Source organism: Gracilinanus agilis, chromosome 6, assembly GCF_016433145.1.
Source record: "Gracilinanus agilis isolate LMUSP501 chromosome 6, AgileGrace, whole genome shotgun sequence".
Taxonomy (NCBI): domain Eukaryota; kingdom Metazoa; phylum Chordata; class Mammalia; order Didelphimorphia; family Didelphidae; genus Gracilinanus; species Gracilinanus agilis.
Genome location: NC_058135.1, coordinates 277,362,506 through 277,378,843, shown reverse-complemented (window position 1 = coordinate 277,378,843; position 16,338 = coordinate 277,362,506). Strand labels below are relative to the sequence as shown.

Genomic DNA, 16,338 nt, shown 5'->3' with positions numbered 1-16,338 from the left:
AGGAGGGATTTGAAATATAAAATATGTTCATAATCTAAAGTATTGAATGTCAGACTTGAATTAGACCTTGAAATGGCCTAGAACCTGGAGATACCTAAGAAGGTAAAATCATGATTGTCAGAGTTGTGAAAAAGTCTAAAACCTGTCTTTGACAGAGAAGGAAACTCCAAATGATTGGAGATAGAAGAGTAGATATTCTAGGACAGTTTTGGCAATTTATTGGCACATGTGCGAGGCCAGCACTGGGGGTGCTGCTCATATTCCCCTCTTCCCGGAGCCCAAGGACATTTTTTGCATGCCCTGCCTTTCCAGCTGCTTAAAGAAAGCACTTCCTCCCTTAGCTCACTAGGGTGATATAGGGGGCTCACAGGCAGCTTGAAGTTGCAGTTTGGGCATGAGAACTCAAAAATATCCACCAATGCTGTTCTAGGGAAAAAAAATCAAATAATCATAGATTTAGAGATGGAAGAAATTTTGCAGGATATGTAGTCAGAACTACCCATTTTGTAGATGAAGAAAAGCTTAAGATCTATAGAGGATGTTTCATTGCTTTATGTCACACATGTAGCCAATGGGAGCAAAACATTGAAATGTGGACATTGTCTTTTTAAAACTAGTACTCGCTTTTTTGTACCTTGTTGAATGTGGCAGATTTATTTAAAATAATGACACACAAGACACTTTTCCCTCCCCCTAATTCAGGCTTGGATGAAGTGTCTGAAACCAAAGACTGTACTAATATTGGACTAGATAATTCAGTAAAGGACTGATAGTCTCTGTTGTGTTAGGCAATGCTGATTTCCTTATTGTGGTTTATTACTTCTCACATACTGCATTCTTTATTGTTAAGACTAGGAATTTGGGGGCAGCTGGGCGGCTCAGTGGATTGAAAGCCAGGCCTAGAGATGGGAGATTTTAGGTTCAAATCTGGACTCACATACTTCCTAGTAGTGTGACCCTGGGTAAGTCATTTAACTCCCATTGTCTAGCCCTTACCACTCTTCTGCCTTGGAGCCAATAGGCTCCAAGACAAAAGGTAAGGGTTTTTGTTTTTGTTATTGTTTTTTAATAAAAGACCTGGAATCTTAGGGAAGACAAAGAGGAAGGCTTATTATGCCTGGGTTGGGGGAAGATAGCTTTTTACCAGCTGATAAGCACTAATTCCTTTCCACACCTATAAAATGGTGGACTGCACTCATTATTGGTTGATAATTCTTACAAATAGTGGAGGATGGTATATTCAGATGGAATTTTGGAAAAAATGGAGGACTGAGTGAAAGCTGAAGTAACCAATTACCATAGGGAGGCCTATGTGACTCTGGTTGTCACTTAACCTCTGTTTTTTAAATGTAAAATAAGGATAATAATAGCACCTATATCAAAGAATTATTATTCTTTATTGAGAAAATTAATATATTTTTATTATATTTATTATTATATATTATATGTCATATAATATATAATATATTACATTATATATTATAATTATATATAATTAATAATTATATCTTAGTTGAGGAAATTAAAATTATGATATATCATTTAATAATTTATTTGTCCATAAATAACCCTCTTCCTAATTTTGTTGAACCCCACTTCTCAATTAAGCTAATTTTTATTTTGTTTTTCCCAGTTGGAACTGACTTAAAGGTGGGGTAGAAGTGGAATGATATCATCCATTTTCAGCTACCCCTTTGGGACATCTATTTTATCCTGTGTAAAACACACACATGCACATACACAGAACTAAAAGACCATTCTTTGACCTGGCTTCTCCTTGTGAAATTACTAGTAATGTGGTCTCTCTTTAGGGGACATTTAATCAGGTGTCCTTGATTTAGGTGTTTCTGATATTCTAACCAAGATTACTAGAGGCAGTTGAAGCCCATAAAGTGATTAACATTCTTTAATTACTAAAAAGGAGAATGATCATCCACACCTGAATGCCAATCCACTTTTCCCCAGCTGTAGACAGTTGTGAAATTCCCAACAATTCTTACCCAATCTTTTCATGTAGCTCAATAGAAGTGAACTTTTCCTCCTCATGAAGGTCTCTGGTTTTACTGAGCTGGCTGTAATGAACCAATTTAACAGTCATATGTGTCGTTGTTGATAACCTGATGTCTTGCTCAAAAAAACGTAGCTCTGTTGAATTTTACTTACCACAGTTATGAGAATCCAAAAAGGTAAAAATTATAAAGTGCTCAAGGCAGTGATTAGCACATAGTAAGCACTAAATAAAAGTTAGTTGCTTTTGTTATTATTATATGAAAAGTTTTCTGATTCTAGATCCAGTGTTCTTTCCACTAAAATTATAATGTCTTTGGTTATCATGATGACTATACATAATAGGTGATTTGCAAGAATGTATTATCATAGATTTTGATTTGGAAGAGACTTCAGACAGCATTTATTTAAAACTCACACAATGAGGGAATTTTCTTGGCAAAGATACTAGAGTGATTTTCCATTTCCTTCTTTAGTTCATTTTATCAATGAGGAAGTAAGGCAAACAAGGTTAAGGGACTCACCAAAGGCCACACAGTTAAAAAGTAAGTGTAAGAGATCAGATTTGAACTGAGAAAGATGAATATTTCTGATTCCAAGCCCAGGACTCTATCCAAGGTACCATATAGCCCCCTGTTTTATTCCAACTACCTTATTTTAACAGATTAGGAAACTGAGGTCCAATAGGATTAAACTAAGTTTTCACCATTACATGTCTCCAGAGATAGAACCAAGATTTGAAGGCAGCTTCCGTGAACTTAAAATTGTCTTTTGTTGTCCCACAGCATCTTAGATTGCCAATAACAGCATTTCTAATTCTATAATTCTATGATTCTAACAATGAACATTCAATGTTCCTCCATCTGTGTTGTATGTATGTCACAGCCACAACAGGTACTTAATGAATTCTTGATGACTAATTATCTATCTATGCTGCTAAAGGAAGAGAAAGTGAATTATCCGTATTTTATTTTAAATTTTCTCTAAAATTCAGGAATTGGCTCTAAATTTTCTCTAAAATTCAGGAAAGAATGGCTAAAAAAACTTCATAATGTTTGTGTATTTTAAAATGTGTTTATATATAAGTATGTGTATGTTTCTGCATAGAAGAGAAAGCTGAATGCATGCAGTGATAGGCAAACTTTTTAAAGAGGGGGCCAAAGGAAAGGAAATGCTCATCTGTCAGTCTGTTTCTAAGGCAACTGTTTCGAAGTTTCATTGTATTGGATCCTACTCATTGTATTTGTCAGATTAGAAATAATGTCACGCAGCTGGATAGAACATTTCAGGGAGCCCCATCTGGACCTTGGGCTGTAGTTTGTCCATCACTGGATTAGGGAATTAAAATCTGAAACAGGAGAAATTTTCAGATTTCTTTAAAAACAAACAAGCAAACAAACCATTCACTACTATAGTATTACTACTATATTTGGAGACAAAAACACTACATGCAATTTGAGATGGTTTAGCTTTGTCATTTATTTCTCATGAGTCTCAATCTCCTCAGTAAAACTGACACCCTCTGTGTCTTAGAGTTGTCATGAATAAAACATTCTGTGAAATTGAAAAAGCCATCATACATCATCTTTGATTCATTTCTTCTTTCTTTGCAGAGACATAGGGAAAGGATGAGTCAAAATGGGAGCACCAGAATAACTGAATTTATTCTCCTTGGACTCACAGATCGGCCTGAGCTACAACATATCCTGTTTGTAGTTTTCCTTGGAATCTACATTGTCACCCTGTTAGGTAACTTTGGAATGATCATGTTAATCAAACTGGAGCCCCGCCTTCATACCCCCATGTACTTTTTTCTCACTAACTTGGCTTTTGTTGACTTGTGTTATTCTACTAATGCAACCCCCAAGATGCTGGCAAATTTTTTATCTGAAAGAAAGTCCATTTCCTTTGCTGCTTGCTTTGTTCAGTGTTATATTTTCATTGCATTGCTGCTCACTGAGTATTACATGTTGGCCGCCATGGCCTATGACCGCTACGTTGCCATTTGCAGCCCACTACACTACAATGTGAAGATGTCCAGGAGAGTCTGCATCTGCCTGGCTACCTTCCCCTATGTCTATGGCTTCTCTGATGGTCTTCTGCAGTCCATCCTGACATTCCGCTTGTCCTTCTGTAGATCTAATGTCATCAACCACTTCTACTGTGCTGATCCACCACTCATCAAGCTGTCCTGCTCTGATACCTACATCAAAGAACATGCCATGTTCATCTCAGCTGGGTTCAACCTCTCCAACTCTTTGGCCATCATTCTCATCTCCTATGCCTTCATCCTGGCTGCCATTCTTCGCATTCGCTCTGCGGATGGAAGGAGAAAGGCCTTCTCCACCTGTGGCTCCCACATGGTGGCTGTCACTTTGTTTTATGGGACTCTCTTCTGCATGTATGTGAGGCCACCTACTGATAAAAGTGTTGAGGAATCCAAAATCATAGCTGTTTTCTATACTTTTGTGAGTCCTGTGCTGAACCCACTCATCTATAGTCTGAGAAACAGAGATGTGAAAGTAGCTTTGAGGAATGTGTTCAGGAAGAATATGCTGAAGAAGATGATTTCAAATATATAATGCCTCATCAGAGAGTTTAGTATTCAATTCTATTGCATTCAATTCAATTGAACAAATATTTTTAGCTACCTATGGAATATTAGAAAATTTATTAGACTAGAAATACAAAAACAAAAAGTTATAGTTTTTGCCCTCAAATATCTTACATTCTTCTATGATAGGGATGAAATATGGACAAAGCAAAATAATAACAAAGTAATTTGAGGAAGGAGATACTATTAAATAGATAAAAATACTTATTTGAAAATATTCTTAAGGTGGAGATGCAAATAAGTTGATTAATAATAATAACCGCTTGGAAGAACTACATGATCTGATGCAGAATAAAATAAGGAGAACCAAGAAAACATTATACATAGTAACAGCAATATTATGGAATAATCAAATGTGATAAACTTTTCTACTAACAGAAGTACAATGATCGAGAAAAATTCTGATAGGCTTATGAAAAAGAATTCTATCCACCTCTAGAGAAAGATCTGTTGGAGTAGCAATGCAAAAGAAAGCATGTGATTTATCATTTGTTTATTTGGTATACATCTTGGAGTTTTTGTTCTATGAGATTATTCACTTAAAATGAATAGTATGGAAATATTTTTGTATGATAATGCATGTATGACCCAGATTGGATTGCTTGCCACCTCCAGGAGGGGGGTTGGAAGAAGGGAGGGAGACTTATTTGGATAATATAACTTTTAAAAAATGTGGAAATTTATTATTAAAATAAAAAATAATTAAAACAAATAACATTTTAACATAATAATCACAACATATATGTATATCATATATAGAGAGAACAGTTTAAAGTTTCCACATAATTTTATTTATCTTCTCTGATTTGATGCAAGAATCTTGTGAGGTAGGTGCTATTTTCTTACATTTTACATTTGAGAAAAGTGAGGCTTTAAAATTTTTTTTTTTACAGATGAGAAAACTGAGAGTCTATAGAATGATGCTTGAGTAAAGAAGAATTAGTGAGAGTAGCCAAAAGAGAAACAGAGGAATGGCGTTATAGGTTCTAAGGAGGAACAATATTCTTCAGAAGGAAGAATTTGGCAGAGATTTTGGAATAGGACTAAGAAAAATCCATCATTTTTATAATTAGGAAATCTTTCCATGACTTCACTGATAATGTAATTCCAGGGGAATATTGGCATTAAAATTACATATTTTCATGTCATGGAGCACTGTATATTGAGGTATCCAGTAAAGCTTTTTCCCAGATACAGACAGGCAGATACATAGGGGATTTTTCTAGGCCCATCCTCAGTAATACCCGTTGTGAATTTTACCCTTTGAGTTTCTCCGTTATTATCAGCAACACCTGAAACATTCACCTTCTCTTTTTCCTTTCAGTCTTGTGTTGTAGTGTTTCAAACTGGATATCATCAATTCCTCCATCTCTTCCTCTTCTAACATTCTATCTAGTCACTAATATATCTTTATTATGAATATCATATTACTCTGTATTAAGGTAATTTAATATTGCTCAATGGATCTTTACTAGGATCTTATTAATCCCTTATTTTTGATAATTTTCAGAGTGAAACCATCCAGAGACAACTCATTATCTTTTTAATTTTTTTCTCTTAGTTTTCTCTGCAGGTGGATCAATTAACTGCTTTTAGAAAATGTATAAAAGCAATGGGATAAATGCCAATCTTCTCTTGGTTCATTGAAAGTATATTTAGGATAACTCTAGTGACAAGACAGATAGCATGAAAGGCGTGTTTTTTGTTTGTTTTGTTTTGTTTTTTTATCCTGTTGAATCAGAATCTACCATTTTGGGTTTTCTATAATTTGTTCCTAGGTCTGTCTTCAAGAGCAAAATAGAACAAGCCCAAATCATCTTTTACATGAAAATTTTCACATTTATGAAGACAATGAACATAGTTACACTAAGTCTTCTCTTCTCCAGGCTAAATATCTCATATTCCTTCACTTCTTCCTCTTCTAATATTCCATTATGTCACTGATATGTCTTTATTGTGAACAGCAGATTACTCTGTACTCGGTAATTCAATAGAAATGGTAGTATCTTTTACATTGATTTTCAATGAAAAGTAAATTGCTTTTTCCACAAAGTTTTGGGCCTGGCATTTTCCTCAACTGTAAAATGTGATTAAAACCTATATTTCCAGTAGAGCCAAGATGGAAAATTAAGGACAACTATTACTGAACTTTCTCAACTTTCTCCTTCATCAACTTTTAAATAATATCTGAAATAAAATTTTGGAGTATAAGAATTCACAGTTAGTGTGACATTTTAGGGTGTTTTTTTGTTGTTGGTTTTTTTTTAGCTTGAGAAAACAAAATTCAGAAGGGGAAATCTATGACAATAGGTTGAGGTTAATTCATAGTCTACACATGAGAAGGTGGCAATAGTGGTGCCAACAACCATAGCAACAACTTCCAGAAGTCTGTTCCCAAAGTTGATAAGGAAGATGGACAGTATTCTTTCCTAACATTGGGTAAAGCTATTATTAATTAGCAACTCTATTAACCATATTCAATCCTGGATCACAGTTCCAGGATGGAGAGGAGATGGTATGATCATTCACAAGGGTGTAGGGGCAGTAGTTAGAGCAGGGGTCGGCAATGTATGGCTCTGTAGCCATATCTGGCTCCACCTCCCAACCTGCCAGTCTGGACAAAGCCTCAGGCTGTGCCTGGGGGGGGGGCTTCAGTCTGTGCCCCATATTCCAGCACCTTCTGCCTCCTACCTCCTCCTTCCACATGCGTTTATACCTCTCATGACCAAAAAGGTTGCCGACCCCTGTGTTAGAGTATCAAATCAACAAGGAGAGCTTTTGAAGATGCATGAGGTCAGGAGCACTTCCTGTGTAAAGACAAGAGAACAGATCACAGAGCAGTGGCTATACCTCTCTCAGAATCACACTAACTTTAATGGATCCAAAACTTGAAAACCTAAACAACTAACCTTGAAAACAATAGTGTGTGAAAGACTGAATCTTGGTGTAATACCTCACCAAACCTGGGTGAGCAGAAAACAAACAAACAAAAACAACTTTAATATAAAATTAAAAGTTAAAAACATATGCTGGGAAAAAAGAATTTGATTATGAAATATTACTAAGTCAGAAGTAAAAGTAAAACTTAGAGACAATGTCAAAACAGCTACAAAAAAAGTATCAAAGAAAAAATGCTAATTGAACACCAAACTTAACAAGAATTCCCCGAAGTGTTTAAAAGAGATGAGTATGAAGTAAAAAATAAGTAAAGAAATGGGAGTGTTGCAAAAGAAAATGTGAAAAAAGAATTAATAATATGGTAAGAGAGGCAGAAAAATACTGAAGAAAATTATAAAAAAAAAAAACAGAATTGGTGGAATATTTAAAATAGGCACAGAAATCCACTGAAGAGAAGTCCTTGAAATGAAGAACTTGCCAAGTCAAAATAGAGGTACAAAAATTCAAGGAAAATAAAATTAAAAAGGCAAATTGGCTAAGTTAGGGGAAAATTACAAAGTCTAAGTGAAGAAATTAATTTCCAAAAAATTAGAATTAGACATATGGAAGCTAATGACTCCTTGAGGACATCAAGAAACAACCAAAAAAGTTAAAATTTTGAAAAAGAAAACAAAAGCAAAAGTGATTGGAAAAACTGTTCTGGAAAATAAATTGATATTGATGTATCTGAAAGCCATGATCAAAACAGAGGGAGTAGTCATATTTCAAGAAATTATCAAGGAAAACTTTACTGATCTTAGATCTAGAGGATAAAATAGGAACAAGAAATTGTCAGTACTGCTAAGATATACAACAAAGAAAACTCCCAAGAATAGTACAAATAAATTCCACAGCTCACATGTCAAAGAATAAATCTTTCAAGAAGCCAGAAAGAGGTAATTCCAAAATTGTGGACCATAATCAAGTTACCAGAAGATTTGTTAGCTTCCATGTTAAAAGAACAGAGTCTAGAATATTATATTTCACAAGAATAACATACCTATCATAACTTGCTGTAATTTTTTTCAGAAAAAAGGATATTTAATGAAATAGAAAACTTTCAAACATTCCTTATGAAAAGACAAGAGCTGAATAGAAAATCTGACATTTAAACCCAAGATTCAAGAGTAGCAAAAAAGGTAAATATGAAATAGAAGTCATAAAGGATTCAGTAAAATAAAATTGATTAGATTCCTATATGGGAAGATTATACATGCAACTCCTAAGAATGTTATTATTATATCAGTTAAAGGGAGTTAAATAGACAGAAGTCATGGCTATGAGTCAATTATGTTAGAAGAGCTCCCTGTTAAAAAAAAAAAGAGGAAAGAAAAAGGGATGCATTGGGAGAAAAGGAAAGATAGGATGAGGAAATTTTTCTCACATAAAAGAGAAACACAAGAAAGAGCTTTTAGAGTGGAGGGGAAACTAGGTGATTGGTGCAGGCAATATTTTAAATTCACTCTCTTTAGAATTGGTTTAAAGTAGGAAGAATACATGCATAAATATTTAGTTGGATACAGAAATGTGACTTATCCAATAGAGAAATAGGAGGGGAAAGAAATAAGAGAAAGGTGAGAGATGATAAAAGAGAAAATGGATTAAGGGTGGCATTAGTTAGAAACAAAATCAATTTTTCAGGAGGGACAGGATAAAGGAGAAAGAGGAAGAAACAGATGAAATGGGATAGAGGAAAATATATGTTAGTAATCATAACTTTGAATGTGAATTTTACCCATAAAATGGAAACAGATAGTAAAATGGCTTAGGAATAAAAATCTAAGGATATATTGTTGTTGTTTTATAAGATACATTTTGAAACAGAAAGACACATGGAGGTAAAATAAAAGGCTATGGGAGAATCTGATATGATTCAGGTCAAGAAAAAAGGGAAAGGTAACATTTATTATCTCTGACTAAGAAAAAGCAAAAATAGACCTCATTCAAAATTGAGAAATCACATTCTGGAAAAACATAACACAGATAATAAAGTAATATTTTTTAAAAATCACAATTTTTGATATATATTTCCACATATAAACTAAATAGAAAATGGATTCAAAGTCATTTAAAAAATAATGATCATTCTCCAATTGGTAAATTGTCAAATTATATTAAAAAGCAGTTTAGGAAAACAGATTAATAGTCATATGACAAAATGCTATGAATTGATTTTAGAAATTCTAATTAAAACAGTTCTGAGATACTCTCTCTCATCTAGCAGAAGTTATGGATGCTGGAGGGGATGAAGGAAAATAGATACCACAAATGTTCAAGTGAACAATTTAGAACTAGTTCCAAATCCAAAGGATTATAAAACTATGCATATCTTTTCACCCAGCAGTACCACTACAAAATCAGAATCCCAAAAAGATCAGAGAAAAGGACCATAATGCTGAAAGCCCCCTGGTCATAGTACCAAAGTAAAAAAAAGCTAAAGAACAAGGGCTCCCTCTGGATATGAATCAAGAGCAAACCAGGAGCAGTAATCATGCTTCTCTCTGGTATCCCAGTACCTTGAAAGAATCAAAAATTTTCAGACCACCATAATAAGCTCTAAAAACAGTAGCACATAAAAGCCCCAAACTTAGCAATATGCATCTCCACTCACAAATGAGCAGTCATATTTCATTTATTTATTTATTTGTTTGTTTGTTTATTTGTTCATTCATTTATTTATTAATTTTTGAGTTTTCATTTTTAATTTCAATTTTGAATATTTTCCCCTAGTTATATATTTCATGTTCTTTCCCACTCCTCCAAACCCCCCTTAGGTGATGCACAATCCCACTGGGTTTTACATGCATCATTGATCAAGGTCTAATTCCATATTATTGATAGTTAGACTAGAGTTATTGTTTAGTGCAGTGATTCCCAAAATGGGCGCTACTGTCCCCTGGTGGGTGCTGCAGCGATCCAGGGAGGTGGTGATGGCTACAGGTGCATTTGTCTTTCCTATTAATTGTTATTAAAATAAAAAAAAATAATTTCCAGGGGGCTAAGTAATATTTTTTTCTGGAAAGTGGGCAGTAGGCCAAAAAAGTTTGGGAACCACTAATTTAGTGTCTTCATCCCCAATAATATCCCCATCAACCCATGTGTTCGAGCAGTTGTTTTTCTTCTGTGTTTCTCCTCCCTCAGTTCTTCTTCTGAATGTAGCTAGTGTTCTTTCTCATAAGTCCCTCAGCCTTCCTCTGGATCCTTACATTGCTGCTAGTAGAAAAGTCTGTTAGGTTCAATTGTACCACAGTGTATCAGTCTCTGTATATAATGTTCTCCTGAATCTACTCCTTTCACTCTGCATCAATTCCTGGAGTTCATTCCAGTTCACATGGAATTCCTCCAGTTCTTTATTCATTTAAGCACAATAGTATTCCATCACATGAAATCCAAAGTCAAAAAATAGGCTGGTAAATAAGCAAAAAACAAAAAAAAATTGACCATAAAAAGCTGCTACAGTGGCATGGCAAAGAAGACCAAGACATAAACAATAACAATGTGAAAACAGCTACAAAATCTCAAAGAAAAATGTTTATTAAATTCAAACCCAGCAAGATCAAAGAGATGCTGCAAGAACCCAAAGAGATACAATTCAAATAATATGAAACCACAGGTGGGATGGCAGTAAGATTTAGTGGCTAACATTTTAAAGGTGCAGAGAACTTGAAATATGATATTCTGGAAGGCAAAGAGGCTGCAATAACAATCAAGAATAACCTACCTATCAAAAATGAATGTAATGCTGCAGGGGGGAAATAGTAATTTAATGAAAAACAAGACATTCAAGCCTTCCTAATAAAAAGACCAGAGCTGTATAAAAATTTGATGAGATTCAGGGGAAAAAATAAAAATGTAAATATGAAAGAGTAAATATAATGATATCAATGAAGTTAAATTGTTTACATTACTATTTTGTATGCATGATACATGTAACTCCTAGACATTTTATTGTTTTTAGGGCTAATAAAAGGAGTTTTCATAGAAAGAGAACATAAATGTGAATTATTTATATTGGAATGATCTCTGAAAAAAGTAAAGGTTGAAAAGTAGAGATACATCAGGAAAAAAGGAAAAGGAGGAGGCAGAATAGGGACATTTTTCTTACATAAAAGGAGCTTGCAAGGAGGAGGAAAAATATACAATGGAGGGAAAACAGAGAGGTGGGAAATGTTTGAACCTTATTCTAATCAGAATTAGTTCAAAGAAGAAATAATATATATACACACTTAGCTGTGTATAAAAATGTAACACCAAATAAATAAATACAAGCAGAAGGGGATGAGTGAAAGTTGGGGTTGACAAAAAAGAAGTAAAAATTAAGGGATATAATTAGAAGCAAAACAGACTTTGAGAAAGGACAATAAACAGAGGAGAAGAAATAGAAGAAAATGACAGAAGGAAATTCACAGTAATCATAACTGTTAAGGTGAATGGATGAGTTCATCAATAAAACAGAAACAGATAACAGAATGGATTAGAAATCAGAATCTAATAATATTTGGTTATCAATGACCTCTTGATTGAGTAGTGAACTGGTCAAACCATTCTGGAGAACACTTTGGAACAAAGTCCAAAGTGTTACAAAATTATCCATAGTATAGGAGCAACTAAGTAGCAGAACAAAAAGCCTAGAGTCGAGAAGATCTAGGTTCAAATATGGCCTCAGACACTTCCTAGCTATGCGACCCTGGATAAACCACTTAACTTCAGTAGCCTAGCCCTTGTGCTCTTCTGCCTTGAAAATGATATTTCATATCAATTTTAAGACAGAATGCATGGATTTTAAAAAATGAATTAAAATTTAAAAATAATACTCTGAATACCCATTGATCCATCAATATCACTGCTAGGTATTCCTAAGAAGTCAAAGAGAAAGGAAAAGGTCCAATATTTACAAAAAAATATTTGTAGCACTTGTTTTTGGGGTGGCAAAGTACTGAAAATCAAGGGGAGGCTGATTTATTGGGAATTGCTAAAAATAGTTTTGGCATGTGGTTGTCATGGAGTATTACTATTCTATAATAAATGATGAAGGGATAGTTTCAGAAAAAAAATGATGAGACCTATATGAAGTGATGCATAGGGAAGTGAGAAGAACCTGTAGGTCAGTGATTCCCAAAGTGGGCACCACCTCCCCCTGGTGGGTGCTGCAGTGATCCAGAAGAGTGGTGATGGCCACAGGTGCATTTCGGGGTGGTGAATAACTGTAAGGGAGTGGTGATAGTATATGACAGGGGGAACTAAGTAATATTTTTTCTGGAAAGGGGGCAGTAGGCCAAAAAAGTTTGGGAACCACTGCTGTAGATCATTGCACACAGTAAAAACAATGTTGCAATGATGATCCACTGTGAAAGACTTGGTTTCTCTGACAAATACAATGATCCACGACAATCCCAAAAGACTCATGAAAAAATGCTATTCATCTCCAGAGAGAGAGACCTGATGAATTCTGAGTGTCGAAGTATATTTTTCTTACTCTTTATTTTTCATACTGATATTTCAAATGTAGCTAATCTTAAAATATATTTTGCATGATTTCACATGTATAATTGATACTATCACTTCCCTTCTCAAGGGGAGGAGGCATTAGAGACAAAATTTGGAAATTTTTTTTTTTAAGGCAGGGATGGGATAAGTTTATTTGTTTCAGCCCTCCTGCTATTCGAATGAGTAGCCAGTTTGTCTATTTAGAAGTCATCTAAACAGAGCCTTTAAGAGAGGAATTGCAGAGGAGGCAAACACTGGCTGTTGCCATAGGATTTCGCCTCCCTTTTCTCCTTTCTTCATCCTTTTCCAGAGTCATCCAAACTCAGTCTATTCATGAAAAACCTATTTTCTTTCTTCTGAGCTTTAGTTTTCCATTAGTTTCTTTTCTCCCCAAACTGAGGAGAACTGCAGATCACAGGGTTTTTGTAGCCAACCTATCCCTTGGCCAGAGATTATCATGGAAGGCCTCTCATAGGTCATCCAGCCTGTAGAATCCTTTTTACAATATCTCCAGCATTTTATCATCCATCTTTTTAATGCTGAGTGCTTGTTTGACGCAGTTCACATGCCTTGGTGTGTAGTGTCCAGGCTGTTGCCTTTTCTGGTGGTTAACCAGCAGTTCTTCTCTTAAAAGCATAAAAGAGAAGGGAAGTACCTTCTAGGGAGTTCTCTCTTCATGGAGCTACTGAAGCTACAGGATATGATAGTAGACAGATCCTGCCAGGACACAGCTGGACACATCTGTAACAGTGACCCAAGATACAACTAAAGAGATAGAATTGCAAGAACAACTTAAATAGTCCCCACCACCATTAGTTTATCTGGGCAATCCACTGGGTTTTAGTGCTGAGTGCTTAGTAGACTCAATACATTTGTTGTTGACTTGGCTTATGTTTACCAATTCATACACAGTAGAATCTTATCCAGTTGTTAAGGATATTGTAGTGGAGCTCCAGCAGCAATACAATGACCCAGGACAATTCTGAGGGATTTATGGTAAAGAAAGCTACCCACATTCAGAGGAAGGACTGCAGGAGAGAAAACATATAAGAAAAACAACTGCTTGAACGCATGGGTCGGGGTGGACATGATTGAGGGTGTGGACTCGAAACTACCACACCAATGCAACTACCAACAATTTGGAAATTGGTCTTGATCAAGGACACATGACAAAACTAGTGGAAATGCGCATCGGCCATGGGTGGGGGGGGGTGCAGGAGGGGGGGTTGAAGGGGAAAGGTGGAGCATGAATCATGTAACCATGTTAAAAATGAATATTAATAAATGTTAAAAAAAAAGAAATATTTTTTTTTTAAAAACCCTTACCTTCTGTCTTGGAAGTATTGGCTCCAAGGCAGAAGAGTGGTAAGTGCTAGGCAATGGGGGTTAAAGTGACTTGCCCAGGGTCATAGAGCTAGGAAGTGTCTGAGGCCAGATTTGAACCTAGGAACTCCCATCTCTAGGTCTGGCTCTCAATCCATTGAGCCACCCAGCTGCCCCCAGAAATAAAATTTTAAAGAAAAGAATGTTAATAATAAATAAATAATAATGTTTTTAAAAATAGGAAAATAACTTACATTTTAAAGAGGTATAAATATCACTCTTACGTAGCAAGGTGAGAATGGAATCAGAATGTGTATGTCATAGTAGACTATTTACTAGATGAGTGAATCCTGTTTTAAATCTTCCTGTCATTGTACTCGTGCACATGTTTCATTTTCAACATTTCATTTGTGTCGGAAAATAATTACTTATATATGGAGGGGGGAACCCTATACTATCTTCAACTGAGAATCATTATTGCAAAATTCAAATGAAGTAAAGAACTGAGAGTGCTTTGTCGAATTCGCCACACTGTCTCATTGTTAGCCACGTCTTTATTTTTCCTATGGTAAAAAATATGAACTGTGTGTCTCTAGGCCCACTGAATAGAATTCTCTCAAATGTCTGCTTCTCCCATGGATTTCATAGCAGATGTATTAAATCCATGACTCATTATCATTCTGCAGTAAACCTGAATTCTTTTTTTATTGATTAATTAATAAAAAATTTCCATGGTTATATGATTCATGTTCTTTTTCTCCCCTCCTCCCACGCCATTCCTGTAGCCAATGCACAATTCCACTGTTTTTTATATGTGACATTGATCAAGACCTATTTCCATATTATTGATATTTGCACTAAGGTGATTGTTTAGAGTCTACATCCCCAGTCATATCCCCATCAAACCATGTGATCAAGCAGTTGTTTTTCTTCTGTGAGTAACCCTGAATTCTTGAAAGCCATGCCAGAGGGATCCAGCCTCTGGGATATCTTAGTAAATTGGGAAAGTTTTGTATACTGATTGCCCAAGACACTGTGTATAGCCAAACTAAGCCTGGAGAGGCTTATCTAAATGGTAAGATATCAGGATATGAATTTTGATTCAGGTATAGTAATTGGTGACAAAATCACCAAAATGAAGGGAAGGACAAAAATCTCCATTAGTGGAGGGAGCATTCTCATCTAAACAAAGAACTTAAAGAAAAATTAAATGTAAGGAGTGGGCAGTTGACACATACACAGAATGCCTAGAAGAGACGTACATAAGAAGGAACAAGGGAGGATGAAGGGAAACAAGCAATCTCAAAAATGGACAATAATCCTGTGAAATATCAAGAGTTTCCAAGCAAATTACAAATCATGGTGTAGTCAATATAAACAAATCCTAGGAATCAGAATCTCTATGTTCTAATCATAACTGTGACATTGATCCACTACATCACCTTGGTTGAGTAACTTCTCCTTGCTGGACATCAGATTCCTAATCATTAATGTGAGATAGATTCTCTGAGGTCCAAAATGAAATCTGTTTCTAAAATTTGATAGTTTTTTTTTATAATTACAATGTATTTTTAAATTTTTTTAAATTTTTATTTTTTAGAAAAATTTTCCATAGTTACATGATCCACGTTCTTACTTTCCCCTTCACACCCACCCCCATGGCTGACACACTTTTCCACTGGTTTTAACATGTGTCATTGATCAAGACCTATTTCCATATTATTGATAGTTGCATTGGTGTGGTTGTTTCGAGTCTACTTCCCCAATCATGTCTGCATAAGATTTGATAGTTCTATATGTTATAAGGAAAGGATAAGTTATAGTAAGAGATAATGGTTTTCAAAGGACAGATGCATGGGGAAAGATTCTGGAATGTTGAGGAGAAGAGTTAAGCTATAAATCAGCAATAGTTAGTCTCTCTCTCTCTCTCTCTCTCTCTCTCTCTCTCTCTCTCTCTCTCTCTCTCTCTC

The 16,338-nt window shown here is 35.2% G+C and overlaps 1 protein-coding gene across 1 annotated transcript; it reads left to right on the top strand.

The window, feature by feature from the left end:
* The first annotated feature begins 3,635 nt into the window (after positions 1-3,635).
* Positions 3,636-4,589, top strand: LOC123251692 (olfactory receptor 5M11-like). Its single transcript, XM_044681003.1, has one exon. It carries the CDS (start codon positions 3,636-3,638, stop codon positions 4,587-4,589), a length of 954 nt encoding a protein of 317 aa, XP_044536938.1.
* Positions 4,590-16,338: the final 11,749 nt, after the last annotated feature.